General features: G+C 42.3%; 1 protein-coding gene across 1 annotated transcript in view; it reads left to right on the top strand.

The window, feature by feature from the left end:
- Positions 1–21,215, top strand: part of LOC102386671 (collagen alpha-1(XXVIII) chain-like) — a 62,051-nt gene that overhangs the window by 17,765 nt on the left and 23,071 nt on the right. Inside the window, exons 12-23 of the mRNA XM_014520804.2 lie at positions 1,143–1,211; positions 5,015–5,083; positions 7,460–7,528; positions 10,536–10,604; positions 11,080–11,148; positions 11,243–11,311; positions 12,533–12,601; positions 13,210–13,281; positions 14,318–14,386; positions 15,981–16,052; positions 16,877–16,945; positions 18,909–18,977. Coding sequence (XP_014376290.2) covers positions 1,143–1,211; positions 5,015–5,083; positions 7,460–7,528; positions 10,536–10,604; positions 11,080–11,148; positions 11,243–11,311; positions 12,533–12,601; positions 13,210–13,281; positions 14,318–14,386; positions 15,981–16,052; positions 16,877–16,945; positions 18,909–18,977 — 834 coding nt within the window. The remainder of the gene's footprint in view (positions 1–1,142; positions 1,212–5,014; positions 5,084–7,459; positions 7,529–10,535; positions 10,605–11,079; positions 11,149–11,242; positions 11,312–12,532; positions 12,602–13,209; positions 13,282–14,317; positions 14,387–15,980; positions 16,053–16,876; positions 16,946–18,908; positions 18,978–21,215) is intronic.

Here is a 21,215-nt window from a genome sequence, read left to right on the forward strand (position 1 = left end):
GTCCAAGTTGCTGATGAAGACATTAAAGAGTATCGGTCCAAGGACCGAACCCTGTGGGACCCCACTGCCCACACCCTTCCAGGTCGAAGCCGACCCATCCACCACGACTCTCTGGGTGCGACCCTCCAGCCAATTCGCCACCCACCGGACTGTGTAGTCATCCAAGTCACAGCCTCTTAACTTGTTCACCAGTATGGGGTGGGATACCGTATCGAAGGCCTTCCTGAAGTCTAAGTATACGACATCCACCCCTCCTCCTGTGTCCAGGCGTTTCGTAACCTGGTCATAAAAAGAAACTAGATTGGTCCGGCACGATCTGCCTGCCATGAACCTGTGCTGGTTTCCCCTCATCATAATTTGTCCTGCCGGGCTGTCACAAATGTGAGCCTTGATAATTTTTTCAAAGACTTTGCCAAGGATGGAGGTGAGACTGACTGGTCTATAGTTGCCCGGGTCCTCCTTCCTCCCCTTTTTGAAAATGGGGACCACGTTGGCCCTTTTCCAGTCCTCCGGGACTTGGCCCGTGTGCCACGAGTGTTCGAATATTCCCGCCAGTGGCTCTGCAGTGATGTCAGCCAGTGCCTTCAGCACCCTCAGATGGAGCTCATCCGGGCCTGCCGACTTAAACGCATCCAGTTCTTCCAAGTGACTCTGCACCATCTCAGGGTCTACGCATGGAAGTCTGGTGCCCTGCTGCTGCCTCTCTACAATCCCAGTGAGAGACTTGTCGTGCCCCTCGCTTAGGAACACTGAGGCAAAGAACTCGTTGAGGAGTTCAGCCTTGTCCCCCCTGTCCGTCACCAATTGTTTCTGCCCATTTAGCAGGGGTCCTATTCCTCCCTGGGCCTTCCTTTTACTCCCTATATATCTAAAAAACAATTTCTTGTTGTCCTTTAAGAAATTGTTTTGTAAGTGTAAAATCTTGTAAGTGTGGAGGGGAGGAGGGTGTAGTTAAGGTCATCATGTAAGATAATATTAGTGAGACTAAAATATTTTATTACTAAAAGGCTAAGCAAAAGTAGAACTGTTATTCATATTCAAAATCTGTTCTTTTTAAGCAATTTGAGTGTCTGAGTCTTCCAGAAACTTACAAAACTGAAAAGTTTTAAGAGTAGAATTGCTTTCTTTTTCTCTTTTTACAGGGGGAAAGAGGCCTCACGGGACCTCCTGGATTCCCTGGGGAAACTGGTATAGGACTGCCTGGCCCAAAGGTATTATGACAATCATATAATCTACTGTATAAGTCTTTGTATAAGAGCAAAAGCAGCAGCAGCTGAAATAGTATGTCTGATGATATGTGAAAGACTTAAAGCCCAGTAAGTGATGTTTTTGCAGTATTGGAGAGGTGTTTCAGATGTTGTTCAAAATGTTCTGAAGTTGAATAAAAACACATTTTAAATGTCTTAGTATCTCTTAGTATAGGCATTGCTAAAATCTGAGCGTGAATGGAAGAATACAGACAGAAAGTATTGTCACAAAAATGTTGTATGATTTCATAGATTTCATAGACATTAGGGCTGGAAGGGACTTTGGAAGATCATCGAGTCCAGCCCCCTGCCCAAAGGGCAGGAAGTCAGCTGGGGTCATAGGATCCCAGCAAGATAAGCATCCAGTTTCCTTTTGAAGGTGTTCAATGAAGGCGCTTGAACCACCTCCGGTGGCAGGCTGTTCCAGACCTTGGGGGCTCGGACAGTAAAGAAATTCTTCCTTATGTCCAGCCTGAAACGGTCTTGTAGTAGTTTATGACCATTCGACCTAGTCGTCATCCCTAAGGGCGCTCTGGTGAACAAACGTTCCCCCAGATACTGGTGGTTACCCCTGATAAACTTATAGGTGGCCATCAGATCACCCCTGAGCCTGTGCTTTTCCAGGCTAAAGAGCCCCAGGGCTCTCAGCCTGTTATCGTAGGGTCTGCTTCCCTGACCTCTGATCATGCGCGTGGCTCTTCTCTGGACTCTCTCAAGCTTCTCCACATCCTTTTTGAATTGTGGAGCCCAAAACTGGATGCAGTAATCCAGCTGCGGCCTCACTAAGGCCGAGTACAAGGGGAGAATGACATCCCGGGATTTGCTTGAGAAGCATCTATGGATGCAAGCCAGCGTTTTGGTCGCTTTACTAGTCGCAGCATCGCACTGCAAGCTCATGTTCATCTTGTGGTCAATGATGACCCCCAAGTCTCTTTCTTCCATAGTGCTAGCCAACATTGCACTGCCGAATGATGATAAAAAGGCTTGGTAGTTTAGATCACTGGTAAAAAGAAAATGAGCATACCGTCAAGGAATTATTCACTTCCGGAATATAACTATTATATAATGTATTGTGTAGTATTAGCCTCACTTTTTATACCCAACATTATGACCTCCCAGATGCTGAAATGCCACTTAGTTGAAGTTTAGAAGAGTCATCCTCTCATTTATTTTGTCAACCATCTGTTATTAAATTAAAAATTAAATTAATTTAATAACATAATTTAAAAATGCTAATTTTAAACAGACTTGCAAAAAAATCCTGGTATATACTAACTCTTAGGCACGTGAGGCAGGTCAGAATTACAGTCCAAGTTTAAACAAGCTTTGTATTCAAAACCATATTTGTAAAAAGCAGTTCATACAAACTTCTTTATAGCTTCCAGTTACTTTAATTTGTGATGATGATTTTTGTGATGTGGACACCCGTTCAAAAGGAGATGAAATGAGACCACCAACTTAATTAATTAATTAATATTTAGTGGACAATAATTAGAATGCTCTATACCAGCAACTTATATAAAGAGTTCATGCTTAATCTTACTTTGCATTTATAAATGACTAATAGAGACTTTATAAGCACGTCAAAGACTTGAGCAGTGAAATATTTCTAAACAAAAACAAAAATAAGCTGTTATAAGCACACACTGATGTCAGAACCCATGTCCAGTAAATTCTGGTTAATTCACTTTTCCAAAAGGAATTAATTATCTAAAAATGATCAGTTACCAGGAATTGATAATTGTTGTAGGGGGTGGGAGTTGGATGACACAATGAAAATTGGAATAATACCAAATTAAACCACAGTAGTGTATTATCCTTTAGGTCAGTGGTCACCAACCGGTCAATCCTGATTGACTGGTCAATTGGGGAACTCCTAACAGTCCATCTCATTCTGGGGGGTGGGACTGAAGTCAACTGTCAGAGGCTTCATGATTGGGAGTGGTGGGGATGCAGTCTGGGAGCTGCAGGATGTAGGAGCGGCAGGATGCACATGGCTGGGCTGAGCCACACCCCCTGGTTCCCAGGCCAGGCCAGGTGAGTAGGATGATCCCCCCGTGCCCCCTGCCACTGTGTGAGTGGTGCCCTGGCCAGGCTGGACCAGGGGAGGATCGGAGCCCAGGTGGCTCATACAGGCATGCGGGGGCGTCCCGCCACTGCATGCACCCCGGAGGAGGCCTAGGGGGCATGTGCCCCCCAATCTGTGTGTGGGGTGAGGTGGCTGCTGCTGCACATTGGGCTTTGCACCCTGAGCCCTGCTGCGCTCAGGGCGTGGAGCGCAAAGCCTGGGGCACAAAGCCCAGTGTGCAGCGGCAGCTGCCTTGCCCTGTGCACAGATCGGGGGGCGCATGTGCCCCCCGGGCCTCCGCCAGGGTGCATGCAGCATGGAAGCCCCACCCCATGTGCCTGGATAAGCCACCTGGGCTCCAACCCTCCCCTGGCCTGACCCAGCTGGTGCCCCACTCACCCAGTGGCATGCAGGCATAGGCAGCAGAAGGCAAGGGGCTTAGTTCCAGAAATGCAGGGCAGCAGTAGGGCCACAAGGTAGCCCAGCTGCGGGCTTCTGGCAGTTGCAACAGGTGTGGGAAGGGGCACACGTGCAGCAGTGAGGGGGGAGTGGGGCTGGATGTTGGTGCTGCAGAGCTGGGGCACTGCATGGGTCGGAGCTGCGAACGGCTGGTCCAGGGGTTGCAGGGAAAGGGGGGCACACAGCCTGGGGGGGCATGAGGAGCACGTGCCCCTGGATCTGCACACAGGGTGGGCTCTCTGTGACATGGGTGTTTGGGCTGGGTGGTGGTGGCGCTGCTGGGAGTGGGGCTCAGAGGGAGGCTGCAGGCACCTGAAAATTCACCGTAGCCCTCCCAACCCACTCCCAGCGCCACTGCCCGGCCCAAACACCCACACTGGGAAGAACCTGGTGCCGCCCTGGCCCCAGCCTGCTCTGGCCATTCCAGATGCAGATCCAGAGATACGTGCTCCCATGCCCTCCCGGGCTGTGTGTCCCACCCCCCACAACCCCCTGATGAGCCGCTTGTGGCTTCATTCCACGCTGTGCCCTGGCTGTGCAGGGCCTGCCCCGACCCCCTCCCTCACTCACCACAGGGCGCAGATCGAGGCTCCAATGGTGAGGGAGGGAGCAGGGCACAGGTAGGAGCAGGGTTTGAAGGGAGTGGGGGACAAGCGGAGGCTTGGGGGGCACATGCCCCCTGGGCCTCCACTTGTCCCACCACCTGACTCAGCCAGGGCCCTACTCCCCCAGCCCCCACTCCTGCCTGTGCCTCGGGGCCTCAATCTGCCCTGCCCCCCCCCCCGACTTACTTGTTGGGGGGACGTGCCCCCAAATAATTTTTTCTCCCTCCACCTTGATCTGCTCCCCCCTTCCTCCCCCCTTCCCTCCCCACAGACAGATCTGTGGGAGGTGGAAGCAGGGCAGCTCAGGGTAGATCTTGGATTGCTTTTTAATTCAAAATGTGATCTCCTACCCAAAAAGGTTGGAGACCACTGCTTTAACTTAATTAACAAGAATTTACTGTGTGATACAGGACTGAAGTAGTTCCATGTTTACTACTGCAGCTTTCCATTCTATCCCCTAAACTCTTAAACTATACTAGTTCTCCCTACAGGGTTGAGGAGATTAGGAGTTCCTATACTGTCATTGTATTCAGGTAGAATAACTATTTAAAAAAAAAAGGAGCCTCAATTGGTGCTTATATGTTATACAAATAAAAACAGTAAACCAAGTGTTTAAAATATGTCTTTGTTCAAAGGGTGACATTGGCTTGACAGGAAGACCAGGCCCTATTGGACCCCCTGGCCTTGGTGAACCAGGACTTCCGGTATGTGCTATTGAAGTGTGAGGCAAGTAGAGCCTAAGAGATTCCCTCTTAAGACTCATATGTTAATAAGTACATGGTAAACCAGTAGTCTAATGAAGGATGGGTAAGTGGGGCACAACCCCTGGTGCTGCCTTAGTGGGGAAAGAACTGGCATGGAGCTAGGGGGAAGAGAGGTGCCTTACCTTTGCATGCCTAACTTTCCTCTTCCTGCAACCTTAGGGGTTCAGCTCCAGTGGGGAAAAAAAATGGCGGTGGTACAGGAGCATCTGTGAGTGAGTGAAGGGTTTTGCTGCCAAAACCTGGTGTTGTTTTGCCCACTTAGTGTAGATGTCAGTGGCAAAAAATGGGGTGACATCTCTGCCCAGTAGCAGCAAACTTCAGCTGCTACTCTTAAGTTGCTGGCCACTGCTGGAGCCTCCAGAGCGCAGCACTGCAAAGAAGGTACAGGGTGAAAGAAAGGAGGAGGGACTGGCCCGGTGTACAGTCCTGTCCAGTTATGCCTCCATGCTACAATATGCCATCTTATCCCCCACATACATGTGAAAATGATGATTGCTATGGGCATATTAACAAACTACTGTGAATTAAGTTGGGGTATGAACTTACATGATATCAACCAATAACTGGGATATAAAAGTCATAGGTTATGGGCACATGAGGAAGTTACTCTAAGGTATGGATTTACAGAGCATCGGCTACCCCACTAATGCAAGACAGTAGTGTAATAGGGGTGGGTGAATGGGGCAGTAGTCCTGGGCACTGATTTTACTGCTGTCCCGGATGCTATTGCTGCTTAGAGGACAGATCAATGATGAAAGGTAATTTGCCCTACTTTAATCGAAGAGTAAACTATATTGCATTGGCTGTAGGACAAGAATCTACACATGGGTAGTTCCCAGGAGCAACTGATGACTGCTAAATTCATACCCTAACTTAAGGCAGACAAGGTTCCTTGGGTGAATTTGATATCTTTTATTAGACCATCCCAAATGGTTGGAGAATATTTATTAAGCAAGCTTTCAGGTTCAAAAACCCTTCATCAGGCTAAGGAAGTTTCAGCCTGACGAAGGGTTTTTGAACCCAAAAGCTTGCTTAATAACTATTCTCCAACTATTTGGGTTGGTCTAATAAAAGATATCAAATTCACCCAAGGAACCTTGTCTGCCTATGTCCTTAGACCAACACAGATAAAACCTACACCCCTACCCTAACTTAAGTCACAGGGACCTGCTTGTGACCCATGCCCTATGACTTTCCTCTTCCTTGGTCATTTGAAGAATCTCTGTCCAATTCCTTACTGAAAATCTGGTTCAAGTCTGAGAAGTAACTATGAAAAATGGTACTTTCGTAGTCTAGAAAATCTGCTCTTTGGTGAAACTAAAGCCATAACTGTTAACTTTAGGAGTTTTACTGCTTTTTGCTTTTACTGCACTGCATCAACACAACTGAGAGAGGTAGATGGATTCTATTTGTTTGTATTATTCACAGAATTGTTTGTTATATTTCAACCTTTCCTACCTGTGCATGTTACAAGAGTTATTCTGATTGCAGAGATGTCCCTGAGAGAGTAATTTGACCAGCAAAACCCTTATTAACCATAGTAATGAAGAAAAGAAAAAGTAAATGTTCACTTTTCATTGCTGAAGACAGTAGGATTTTCTGCATCTTTAAAATTGAAAACGGTTCTGAAGCTGCACTCCGAACCCTTTCTCAGTACACTTGGTCTCAAGGCACCTTCTCCACTGAAGTTCTGCAGTTTGTCATTCCATGCCTGCAGCATTCCCAGGAATAAAACTGAGACAAAGAGAGGCCGGGAGTCCAATATACACCAATTCTCTCTCTGTCTTTAAAACAGCTTTCTAAGTTTCTTAATGTTTGGTAAGCTCTGCTCCCACCAGCACTGTTTCAAAAAAGAAGAAATCATGAAAACGTTCTGTTCGTATCTCAGTTGCAACCCATTTCAGCTAGATCTTCCACAGTGTTCTGTGTGGAAGAAGGAAGATATAGCCTTTAATCTGGTTTGCTCTGTTTTATCAGTACAGCATTTACACATATTAAATGACTTAATACTAATTTCCAAAATGTTTTGAAGATTAAGGAGGGAAGAATTAAAAAAGAAAAGAGAAGGAATTTCAGCAATATAGTCAGTGACTCATAAGTTAACCACTGATACAATCTTGTATAACTTGTTATAGCTGCCGGCCAGAATGCTTAGTTGATTTACTGTGAATATCGTATTACTGTCATCTTTTTAGCAGGTTATAACCTGGCACCAAAATTCAAAGAGGTGCTTAAAGACGACACTGACGCAGATTATTCTGCTATTGATTTGAATAGTTAATAGATTTTCAGGTTGCTTTCAATTTATTTTAACAGGGGCCTCAAGGACCACAAGGCATTCAAGGAGAAAGAGGTTCACCAGGTGAAGGGCTTCCAGGACCAAAGGTACAGCAGCAGATGAGATATAAGGCCTGATTCTGATCTTATGTAAATCAGTGATCCAGTCTGTATGGACTTCAACAAGTCTATGATAGTCAATTAAATTAGCCTGTACAGTAGCACTCTCAGGGCCAGTTGACCTCTCAGTTAAACTAGTACAATTTCACTGAAGACAGTGGGACACCTTTAAAATGAGCGGGCCTCTAAAATGAGGCCCACAGAGCATGTAGTCAAACTCTCCTGAACCCTTGGGAAATCTAAAATGAAAAGAATTTCAGTATTAAAGCAGTTGTTAGCATGTTACCAAGGGATAGAGCCTTGAAAACATAAACTAACTTAAATAGTTCCTAAGGGGAAATACTTTTCACTGGGTGCATCTACACAACATGCTGACTATGCAGTAGCCTGATACTAATGCACAGTAACATTGCATGGCAAAAACCATAACACAATGCTACTGTGCAGTAGTATTAGGCTACTGTGCAATAGTGTTACAAAAAAGGTATTCACTGGCACTACTGTGCAGTAACTCAGGTCACTGCACATTTATTTAGTACATGTTTATACAAGTACTAAATAAATGCACAGTAATGAATGTGCACTACCGTCTTGTGTAGACGTGGCCACTGATTCTTTTTTTTTTAATTTTAAATGTGGATGCCTTTACACTTGGACCTTCACGGTTTGTGAAAATTTTGGCCACAGATCTCTGGGGTTTTTGAAGACCCATATGTTGGAAATGAAAGCAAGGCTTCCCAGGTTCCTGCTGTGAGCACTGGGATATAGTGAAGCAGCTATGAATGCAGTTGTAATACCTAGATAAAAGGACAGCACTAAAAACATTGCTAAGTCTTATCCAAATAACAGCTGGAAGCTGAGCCAGCTCCTAGGCTGAGGACCTAGTGTGACCTATGATGAGAGACAAGCAAATACTATGAAAGGCACAGTTTTCTAGATATGGGACTCAACAAGGGAATCCTGCATTCTAGTCTCTGTCCTGGATCCAGCTCCCTGATGGTCAGCTTTGCTTTATTATCTCTATTTTACAAATAGGTATTGATAATTAACTACTGTCTGTAAAGTAGGAGAACTGTAATGTTTTTTTATTTGCAAAATGATTTATATGCACTAAAATTCTCCACATTGTACAAAACCTTTTAGTGGTTGGGGAAGCGCATAAGACACAAGTCCCACATGTATTTGGAAAATTAGTCTTGAAGTAATTTTTTTTAAAATAGTAATTGCCATGTAAGCACCCAGACATTAGCAGCTGGGCTCCTCTGATGCACCCATCAGAAGATGTAGAGTCCCTCTCTCCTGCATTTTCACATACTTCCTAGGGCTGAGTCTGAGAAGATGGTAATATCATAAAGTAATTACATTTGGGCAAATGCAAAAAAAAAAATGTTTCAGGGACATGGTTTCAAATGTTAAGTGCTGATTTTTCTCCCTCTGCTTTCAAATTCTCTGCCAGTTTCCTGAGCACACCTGGGTTTTATTTTATCCATTAATATCACAGTAAGAATTTTCATTTAAATCCTCTCCATCTGACGTATACCAGTATTTTAGGAGTTATTGTGCACATTTCCTTGTGCATCAAAGTGGATATTGATAGCTTACATTTACACAGCAACTTTTATACATAAAGACAAAAAGGATTAATGAAAATATACTTAAGAATATAACCAGCAATCACTTGAACACCACTAAGATATAAATACCTGTGGGATGAAACAAAGCAGCTAGTTCTAGTGCACAGCAGCTCTATATTGCAGAATAGAGAAATAAGGAATACATTATCTAACAAACTGCAGAGGAAATTTAAACAAGCAGAATGGATATAATTACCCAAATTGGAATTTGGCCAGAACACTAGGGTTATTAGCACTCCTGCTCTGACAAAAAATGTACAACATTTTCCTGCCAAATTTGAGATAAACTCAAACATGTATCAACAGAGTTGATATTTTTGCATAATTGCTAATCCTTTTACAAAGGGTTGCCAGGTGTGTCAGATCTCTGGCATTAAATCATGTCTGTTAGCAGATGATTTATTCATCTAAAATAAGTTATACAGTTGCTTCTTCCAGTGGAGTGTGTTTGCTAGCAAATTGAAGTTCAGTCAGAAGGGAAATTAAAGCAGATGTCCTAAAGTATTAGGAGTAAGGAATGTCAAACAGGATTTTTTTTAATTACATGCATGTAAGGAAAAGCTAAAATGGGGGATTTGCTTGCTGTAGAGAAGACCCCCAGTATATTATCATAGCTCCACTGACCTCAGTAGACTTCTATGGAACTTTGACATTTTATACCAGCTGCAGATCTTCCTCTATGTGTTTTGATAACAGGAATACAAGAAAATTCAGTATTTTGTTCCTTATTATTAACTTGGTATTTACTCTGAGCTCAGTGTATAGTTGAGTGTTGTTAAAATGTATTCTTTAGCCCTTATCTGTTCCTAGTCAGCTGTCTATTTTCATCACTAATGTTTGGCTAACATAGTGAGAGAGCCATTTGCTACTATTAAATAATTATGTTAAAACAATGATACTCCATGAACTGTTATTCAGTTACTCCAAAGCTGTTATTCAGGAAAACTCCCACTGAAGGTAGTAAGGGCCAAACCTTTTCTGTTACTTTATATTGACTACTTCATGATTAAAATGAACAGAATTCAGCCCTCAGGAAGTGATGAGGCTCAACTCTGCAGACATTTTAAATCAATGAAAGTTTTGCCATTAATTTGAATCGAAGTAGGATTGGACCCAACATACTTGAAATGGAAAGAAGGGCAAAAAAGAATGTGTTCAACTCTTTTGTTACCAGCCTCAAACTGAAGAGCGATCTCCTCTGAAAAAGAGACCTTTATCGTATACCAGGGAACAAAGAAATTTAGGCACCATCTTCATGTTCTTCTAGCTTCAGCCATTATGCTACCAATAATCTATCTGTGCTAAATAGAATAAATAATCATGGATTGCTATAGCTGATATTACATATCTTTTATATGTAGGGAGACCGTGGTTTTGATGGTCCCAAAGGACCTCGTGGGCTTCCAGGCATTGGCATAAGAGGTGAAAAGGTGAGCAGTAAATATGTCAGAGGATTAACAAAGTGCAAATGCCTCTGAATGCTGTGGGGGTAGATATTAGCTACAAAAGATGTAATGAAGCAAAATGAACCATTGTAGCAACAATAGTTTCTAGACAATACTGTATTTTGTGGAGAGATTTATGACTAATAAACTGTCCCAACCTATTCTAACATCTCATCATAGTAAAACAGGAGACAGAACAAAAAGTGATTGATTCTGTGGGAAAGTTAAGTTCTAAAATGGAAAAAAGAGACTGTAACAGTTGTTTGCAGCAGCTGAACCAGCATGGGTTAAGACATATAAATGGGTTCTTTAGAAGATCTGGAGTCAGATCCCCAGCTGGTTTATGCTGAAGTAGCTCCAGTGCCTTCAGAGGAACTATGCCAGTATATAACAGTTGAAAATCTGGCTCAGATTGCTTCTATAGCTTTACACAATTTTGTAATTGTACTTTGTTCATCAGGGTGAAATTGGCCCTCCAGGTTTACCTGGGCCTATTGGGTTACCTGGCATTGGGATTCAAGGAGAAAAGGTGGGAGTTTATCTATCTATCTATCTATCTATTTTAAATATCTACAACTGGAAAAATATTTTACTTTAAAAGATTAATTGTAAAATCCTTGCAGGGGGTAGTGGGCCCCAAAGGACCTCCAGGTCCAAGGGGACCACCAGGACAAGGACTACCTGGATCAAAGGTAAGGACATTCACTGATGTAATGTTGCACTAGAAATCTCTATAGCTATGCCTGGCATTAAATGTCAGATAAGAAAAATATGGTCTCATGATAACTGTTATTAAAATATTGAAAATAAATCTGAACATTGACTCAGCCACGGTAAATAATTGCATTCCCATGTTTGTATTAGTTTCATTAAAAGAAATAGGAGACCCCCAACCCATTGAAAAGCTTTGCTATACCTGTTCTACTTTTATCCTACTGGCTTCCTTTTACAGCCTTTCTCTATCATAGCTCAACATGCCAGGCACCCACACCAGGTGCCACATCCTCCAGGTCTGCATAATAGGGGTTCTCTGTTTTCAGTTTCCTCACATCACTCACAGACTCTTTTAATCTCTGCCCATCTCTCTAGGAAGAATGACTTATGCTTGACAGAGAATATCACTAGTTCTTGGACAGGAGTATTCCTCTTCCACACTTGGTTATATTCACTCTACAATAGCAGGAAATTTTCTTTCAGATTATTTGCCATTCTTCTTGCTTCTGCTGGTCACTTCTCCATATACACTTCATTTAGTAGTGCATATTACTGCATCTTACAGTGAAAAGCAGCTTATGGGTTAAATTCATATTCTTGGGTGTCACAACTGAAGTCCAAAAGCTTTTACCAAGGTTTACTTGTCTATAAAAGGTGGTGAAAGAGGTACTTGGGACAAGACACTAAAACCGTATTTTTAAAAGAAATACAATTTTTGAGTAATGAATATGAAATATTACCCCCAATTCTGAACACATGGAGGCCATTGAGGGGTTTTTATGGGCTTCAGAGCCATAACTGCTTTAGGGATCACCATCGGGTAAAGAAAACAAACTAGGCATCATCCGTGTGTGATGATTCGTAGTGATTAAGAATAGGTTTATACTTTATTTATGCTACAAAGAGGTAGAAGAATAAAGTGTATAGGGATGCTAGGTATTTTGTTGCAATGTCAGCTAGTTTGTAGCAGAGGTTTCATGGAAATCTAGTAATTATGGACTTATAGCTCTTCTTATTGCCTGAGAAACAACACTAAAATTAGTGCACTGGATATTTTAGTCCCTAAGGTCAAAACTATGAAGTCAGGACTTCAAATAATTATTTTTATTACATTAAATGCTTTGTGTAAATGCTTCATTAAAAAGGTATTTGTGTCTTTCTGATGTTAAAACTCTTCCTGTAAACCTGTTGTACTTAAGGGTGAACAAGGCTTGCCAGGAGAAAGTGGAGCTCCAGGAGAAAGAGGTATTGGAGAACCTGGTTCCAAGGTATGGTGTTAATAATGGATCTTTCTGGGGGTTTTGGGGGAGCTTGATAAATGTCCTAAGTTTCTTGGCTTATTTGACCCCTCCCACCACCCACTAAGGGAGGGCCCTTAGTACTTAAGTATGGACTCAGAAGCTACATCCACATGAGCAGGGGCATGTGTTTGCAGCAGCACAAACAGCAGCGGCACAAATTTGGGCCACTACTCTGTGCTGCAGTGCATGCCCCTGATCATGTGGTTTGCAGCAGGACACATTGTCCCACTGCTTCATGTGCTGCAGGGGGGCGCTGGCTGGGGCACAGGGTGCCTCAGTGTGGAGCTAGCCAGCAGGCAAGCCCCACGATGAGGCACCCTGTGCCCCAGCCAGCCCAACATGTGGAGACAGGAGAGCAGTCAACCCAGAGCTGCCTGCGCCCCCATTTCCTCATGCTGCAAGATCAGAAATCATCTGTATAAATATTTTTCTAGAAAGAAAAATTGCATTTTTGGATCCTTTCTGAAGAACATTTTCCTGATTGCAGAGGATTATATTTTTCCTATTTATATTTTCCTTTTTCTTTTTATAGCAAATATGGAGTTGGTTTGTTTTTATTTATTTATTTATTGCAGGGTGAACCAGGCTCTTCAGGCCTGGCAGGTTTGCCTGGTCTTCCAGGGGAAGATGGTGCCCCAGGACAAAAGGTCTGTTGGTTTCTTTGTCTCCACTTCCCATTTCTTCCCTTGCTCACTTACTGCCTGCCTCATGCAGATACCATCATTCAGCAAAAGAGTCCGTGAAAAGGGGGGTGTTACTTGACTTTGATTAGAACTTTTCAGTCAACCCTCACATGAATGTTAGGCAACCTTTCCCACAGAAATAGGTACAGCCATTCGGGGGCATCTGAATGCGAGATTTTTTTAGGGGACTTTGTAAGCATTTAAGTTGAGTTGAGCAGTCATTTCTGGGCTTACAAACTTTTATTACACTGTGCTTGCAAGATGTGGGCTAAGGCAGCTTTGGGCCAGGGACCTTTGGTTTAATTTAGAGCAGTGTTTCACAACCAGTGTGCCATGGCACAGAAGTATACCATCAGAAATGAACAGGTGTGCCACAGAATTTTGCGATGGCAATGAGCTACGATAGGTATGAGGACGGAGAATGCCTTAACAGGTGTGTCGCAGAATATTTTTTATTAATGTAAGTGTGCCTTGGGCTGGAAAATGTTGGGAAACACTGATTTAGAGAGTCTGAGAGTTATGTTAACTTGCAGCAGCAAGCTCAGGCTGCCCTGCTGGCTACAGAATTCCCCAGAGTCTCTGCAGTGCTATGCTCTGTGGCCCAACTCTTGATGCATCCTTCTGATCCTGTCCATGGCAATTGGTGGTAATTATGGGCCAAGACTAGAGAGTGGGTCCTTAGAGGACAGCTTTTAGGCTGCTCTTAGCAACACCTGTACCAAAGTAATCCTTCTTGAGTTGGACAGGAGGATTTCAGGCCAATATATGCCACTCTGCACTTTTTTATGTGCCATAAAGAGGCTTGAACAGGGGAGTAAATCGTGTTTATGTGCAACCTCTTTTGAAGATATCTTTTACTCAAAGAAGCAACGCTGAATTTGCTGCTGGATATACACTTCTTGTGACACAAGAAAGGACTTTTACCTTTAGCCCTAGACATAAAAAAAATAAAATTACAACTACATTCAAACGTTGGTCTTATTTCTTTTTTTCCATGCAGGGGGAGCCAGGACTATCTGGTCCTCGAGGACCTGAGGGTACTCCAGGGATTGGAATACAGGGTGAGAAGGTCAGAATTCCTCATTAAAGCTAATAAAAACATTAATAAAAACAGTGCTTGAAGAATACATTTCTCAATCTTCCCCATCTTGTTGGACTATAAATATATATCTACCTTCACTTTTTTTAATGACTTTATGAATGTTGATGAAAGCATCTGACTGCTGAATTAGTTTCAATCTCAGCCTCTAAAAACACAAAGGAGCAAAGTTAATCAAAGATTATTGAAATTACATTTTCTATTGATAAAAATTGTGGAGCTGGCTTGCCTAACAGTCTCGTGGCAACATAATACTCTGCTATACACAACAAGCTCTTCATCCTGTGGAGATGCAGAAATGTCAGTTCTCAGTGGAGCTGCTATTTAAATAAGTAAAGATTGCTGAGGATATGGACAAACATACCTTTTAGCTGCTTCAAAAGGGGTGGGAAGCTGCTGTTCAGGGGAGCACAAGAGCTGCTATGATCTAACTTTTGTATCTGGATTATCCAGAAGCAGTACAAATTGGTTATCTCACCCTCATTTTGACCTTGAATAAAGCAGAATTAAGGCTGGAGAGGTTTTGCCAAATTTATATTGCTACAGAATCATGCACATGTACCAGTTGCATCATAATAGCTTATGTTGGTATCTTTTGATACCACTGAAGTTTATACCCTGAATATATGCCTGCATTATTGGACCCACAGTTGGGTTTCTAGGTTTGGTTCTAGGTCTGAAATGCCTCTGGAATTCCTATTAATTCCTCTGGGCATCTGAAAGAAAATGTTAAAAGGGACTGGAAAGAGCCCTTTACAGATAGATTGAAGATTGCTGTAGCAAGAAGCTGCAAGGGGTAAAGGAAAGTGAAAGCAGAAAAATGAGTATACCCAAGGTAGATTCAAAAGATCCCCCCTGTAGGAAATATACACAAGTGGTATTTTATAGGATAGAGGGTGTACTGTCCTGATGTTGGGACAGTAATTGGGTGATACCAGACTTTCAGATGCTTAGTTTTGAACTACTATCTAGTTGGGTATCTTAGCATTATGACTATATTGTAAGAATGTGTTGAATTATAGTTATCTCTGTACAAATTTAGTTCTATTTTAAGATTATTCTGCCTAGAAGTATGCAAACAGATTAACTGGGAGGGCATTTTTCTTATTAATTATTCCTGACAGAAGGAAAATGTTTGCTACAAATATAGTATTATATTTGCCTTTTAATACAAAACGACTTTTCAGGGACTTACTAATATTTGTTATTAAAATTCTTTCTTGCAAATAATGTATTTATTTGATTCCTTGACTTGGTGCCTGCAAACAAACTGTTTTAGGGTCTGATTCTTTTCATAGTGGTTTTACTATAATGTAAGTCTATTGAAATCCATGAAGTGACACCTGATTTACACAATTGAAACAAGAAAAATTATGCTCATTGTCTTCAGTTGAAACTAAATTAAATGACTTCCTATTGAAGTTAATGTGAATTGTTCGTATGCAACAGCTACAGGATAGCATTTTGCTGTGTTTTGTTAATGTTTACAAGAAATTGCACAGGTTTTTTTGTTAAATGTATAAAAATAAATGTATAACAATCTTTTTTTTTTAAATTCTTGTAGGGTGACCAAGGTCAGAGAGGTGTACGTGGATTAGCAGGACCAGCAGGAACCCCTGGGCCAGCAGGAGCTAAAGTATTTTTTTTTTGTACTATGCCTGTAGAAGAGAGGTCTTGCTCAGGTCAAAGCACTCGTTTGTTCTATTTAACAGAAAGAATGGCAGTGGAATGTACTTGCTTCTGCAAGAAATAAGAGTGATCAGAAATTTCCTCAATAAATTCTTCCTACATAGACACATCCATATGCACACATGTATTGAAACCAATCACATTATTTTGCTTGAAGCCTGGGAAAAAAAGATTCTATTGATGTTATTCCTCTGTTTAAATATTTGGAAAACATTTGGGTAGTCTGATAACAGGGCCATATAAGTATCCACATAGAAATTGAACTGATGACAGGACAGTAACTGTTATTTACACTTGTTTTGATTATCTTACTGAAAGTGAGATGACTCTAGCCTGCCATTTCTATTTACTTTGTGTCTCTCCTCAAGGTTTTTTTTAACTGTTTTACAGATAGAAAGGGAGTGGAAAATTGTAAAATATGGAGAAAAGAGCAAGCAGTATGTATTTTGAGATGGAAATAGGTGAAGTACTTTAAGACAAGACCAGTGGCTGCATTTCTTATTGTTCAGTAGGCTCTAAGAAGAGTTCAATCTAAAGTCCATTGTGACTCTTCCTACCCTGAGAATCTTCTAACAGTAAATTTTGCACAATAAATTAAAAATAAGAATTTTATTTTCTACTGATAAACAAGCACAATTGCACTAGTTAAAACCTTTCTGAGATCACATGCACTTTTTCAATAGAATATTGAAAATCCATAAAGAAATGTTGTTACCTAAGACATGCTCTGGTCCATCATTAATGAAAATCTGTTTGGCATTATTCCCTTAGGGTGAACCTGGTGTACCAGGACGTCTTGGAATGCCAGGCCTTCCTGGCCGAGCTATAGCAGGACCAAAGGTAACATCTGCACTACAAGTTTCCTAATATTTAAAAAAGTCAACATGTGAAATGTCTTCAGCATGCACTGAGGAGCCTGGTGAGCTTCCATGCTTGTAAACATGGCTGTAAACTTCAAGTTATTTTAGACTTATTTCCGTGTTTCACATTTTCAATTTTGTGGGGAGTAGTTCTATCCCAAAATGCTGAGACTCACAGTGCACATCTACATGGGGCTTTTACTGCAGAGCTGACTAGTTAGCTCTGCAGTAAAATCTCAGCGTCTATATACTATCTACATGAGGGTGCTTCAGTGTGGGGACTGCCTTTTGGCTAGCCCCACCCTGAAGCACCCTTATGCCCCAGTCAGTCTCTCTGCAGCATGTTGAGCCAGGCAGAAGCAGCCCCGGGCTAGCAGGCTAACCCCCAGAGCCCTCTGCCAGCCAGAGCTGCCCTGCCCTGGCTCAGCCTTCTGCAGTCCCAGGCGCCCGTACAAATGGAATCGCCAGAAGCAATACACTTGAGTGTGAACTACACTGGAGTTTATTTAATTGCATTAATTGTATGTGAAGATGTGCTCACAGCAACTCAGGCTACACAGCTACAGAGTGTGATACCTGAGAAAGAGTAAATCATTTTTTGTAGTCTTGGGGTGATGTAATTGTGATGGTCCAGGAAAAAAGTGAGGGGCAAGGATTTTTGCAGGTGATATCTTTTGGTGGACCAAGTGTATAGCTGGGAGGAACATTAATAATACAGTTAGTCCAATAAAAGATATCACCCACAACAATCTTTACCTCTCATAAATAATTTTGACTTTCATGGAACTCAAACTTGCCCTTTTTCCATGGACAGTTATAGATTATAACCAATCCAATTACTAGAGCCCTGGTGTCAGCTATTTGCTGTCTTAGTGTGTTTTTCCATTGGTATCTGTGAGAAGAAGTGCCATATAACTTCTTCAAAATAGCAGAGAGCTCCCCACATTGCTAGGTTTAACTTTATAGTTAGCCTAAATAAATTTAACTTTGGTCCTCACCGGAATGCACCCAATACTTATTTCAGCCCTACCGCACTAACATCTTTTGTATACTGCATATCTCCACTGAAAGAAGAGAACAGAAACCAGAGACAACTATTCATGTACCTGGGAATAGAGGCTAATTTGCATAATCTCTTCACCTACAGAGCAACCTCACAACTGCCTGGCATGGGTATGGGAGGTGAGGTTCTTTCAGTTTGGCTTTATAGACTGGCCTGGCTCTCTTTCATAAATTGGCCCATTCTACAGCCAGCGATTGATCTTGTGGGGTATAAGAATGTTGCACTGGGTTTCATCTGAATCAAGCAATTTTCTGTCTGGCTTTCTGGGCTGAATTTTCAGAAAATGCACTGTACCTTGTTTTCACACTGGAGTTAAGCCAGAGGCAGGATTTTCAATAGTGATTCGGAGTACCTCAGTTTTGGGCTGCCCAATTTGAGAGCCCCTAAGGTGGCCTGACTTCCTAATTCTTGATCTCCAGTATTACCTGGCAAGCAAGTCCTTTTCAAGCAAAATTCAGGGTAGACACTCCAAAATCATTCATCACTTTAGCAGGTCTTGCAATAAACATCTATTAAAAGTATAAACCTTTCTAGGAACTGGGATGATATGTTCATAACTGTCTGGAAACATCTATCATGCTGCTGGTGCTATAATAATGTTTTTTAAATAATAATAATAATAATAATAATGTTTTTTAAATACTTTTTCCATTACAAGGTCATGTATCTTCTACCTAATAAACAAAAAGCATTTGACAGGAAAATACGGACATTAAAGATTTTTACTCTCTCAATACTTTGTAATTATTTTAAATTTTAAAACCTATGTTTCTAAAATTTTCCAGGTATATTGTGAATGTGACAGATATTGAAGTAATACATTTTACATTTACATTTTGACTTAGAATCAAAACTAGGATTTATATTTTCTTAATTGTAGGGTGATATTGGGTTACCTGGTCCTGCTGGCCCAACTGGAGAACCAGGAATTGGACTTCCTGGTGCAAAGGTAAATCCCAAGCTGGCAAACTCATTTAAAAAGTGAAAGCAAAGGAAACCACAGTAAAAGCCATGTTGGCTTTTCCATTTAGGTGAACAGCTGGTCAGTTAGGACAAGGGTGCCTGTGGCTCAAATATGGCCTACAGAGCCATCACATCTGACTCATGGGGCCCCCATGGGTAAGAAAACTTGGTGGTGGCAAAGCAGGGGCAATCCATATGGCCATCCTTCCCCCTGCCAAATTCCCAAACCCCAAGTGGTGAGTTGTAGCTGGGCCACGCATCTTCTCCCTCCACAGTTGGGTCAGGGCAGGACCAGGCCCTTCCCCATAGCTCAGTTGGGGCTGAACCATGTTCCCTCCCCAGTGTGGGGCCAGGTCAAGCCCTATTCCTCCCCACATGGGGCCGGGCAGGTCAAGCCCCCTTCCCCTGCAGGGCTAGGTTGGGGCCAGGTTGCACCTTGTCACCCTCTGTGTGGCCAAATAGAGCCCACTTCTCCTGTCCTGGATGCCGGATTGGGAACCCTGGCCAGATCTGGCCCATGGATAGACAGGGCTCTGCTTATCCAGCCCACTGGGCAAAAAGGCTGAGCACTGCTGACTTGAGACATCAAAATGTTCCGTAGCTGTTAGGACAGATGAACACAATAGGCATATGGCAGAGATCTGCAGAAGCCCTGGAGACAAACCCCAAATGGTATTTATTTCCCCTCATCTAACAAAACTATTTGAAAACTTTAAACCAGATGCCTAGTATTGAATATTTTAATTCTTCCAAATGTTGACAACATTTTCTGAATGGGAAGTCTAAGCCAATGTAAACAGGATTTTTAAATCTTGCTATTCTTGTGTTACTGCCTAATAGGAATGGGCTTCATTACTTTACTCTGAACAGCTCCTAAGTATTTTAAAATACAACCATCTCTGTTTTTCCTTTGAGCCAAAGAAGAAATAACTTAAGTAGTTTATAGGTAGGGCCTGGTTTAAATCTCAATTTTGCATTTTTCTTTAAATTCGAGTTCCCCAGCAAGTGGCCGTATCTATGACATTTTGTTGCAACAGTGGCAGCAGCAGTGGTGCATTGCTGGGCAGGGCTAAGTGAGCAGTGGGAGGGAAGTGCTCCCTCTGCCTCCCTCTGCCACCAGGGTCTCCCCAAGCCCCACTGGCTTACATGAGATAGAGGCAGCAGTGGTGGCCACCTGCCCAGCCCCACACTGTCATGGCCTGCGCTCCCAGGGTCTCCAAGGAGACTGGCCAGGAGCCCGAGACGGGCTGTTGGGAAGTAGAGTCCGGCCACGAGCTGGATCTGCCACTTTGCCTACCCCTGTTCTATCTCCAGTATTTATATATTGATCAGCAGTTTAATTGTTCCATAGCTGGTTTCATGGTCACAGAAGGAGACACCACCTCTCTGCTATATATGGCGAGTCCCATAGTTGTTCTCTATTTGCTGAGAAGCAGAGCACCTGTGTGATATGTACACACCAAACGGACAACAGCCACTTCCTTTTTCTCCCACTTTGTTTTCTCAGAAAGTAGCTTCTTTCTTAAGTATGAACTTCAGTAGTAAAGCCAGGAAATAGTATGGATTACTGTCAAGCCAGGTCAGAATCTGACAAAAAACAAACAGACCTTAAAATATGGACCAGCTAGCTAGTTGGAAAGTAGATGTTACAGGTAGTGGATACTTCCTCCATTTTGCTTAGCTTCAGCGTTAATAAGCTGCTCTTCATTCAGGTACTACACCTAGAAAGCCAGAAGATGGTGCTGTTTATATTTTATATCAGGATGATATGAAGTTGGATGTTGCCCTGATTTTTATAGTTTTTGTTTGCTTTGTGCATGTGACTCAGAGTAAAATCACTCAGTGGCACTCGTAGTTTGCAAGAATCGTTTACGCAGTAACAGAAGAGTGCAGAACATTTTAAAGTATTGTTACCCCCTTTTGATCCAGTTTGTTCATTTTCACTGTCATGTAGCTTGTTTCCATCTAAAGGAAAAATTCAGAGTAGAATCAGATATTTATTTTTCCTATTTATTTGTAATGGTTGTAAATAAGTCTTGTTTCTCTGTATGCAGAAAGAATCAAATAGCATTACATTTTGCTCACATTTCTTAGCTCCCTTCCAGCCAGCCAGCACTTCAACCAAAAGTTTTCTTAGCTTTTTTTTCCAGTTCTGTAACTGCCCTAGGCTTTCTGTTGCCTTCTTGGTCAGTTTCTTTGGTCTTTCTGCTGCTCTTAGACATTC

Source organism: Alligator sinensis, unplaced genomic scaffold (genome assembly GCF_000455745.1).
Source record: "Alligator sinensis unplaced genomic scaffold, ASM45574v1 scaffold143_1, whole genome shotgun sequence".
In the NCBI taxonomy this organism is placed as follows: Eukaryota; Metazoa; Chordata; order Crocodylia; family Alligatoridae; genus Alligator; species Alligator sinensis.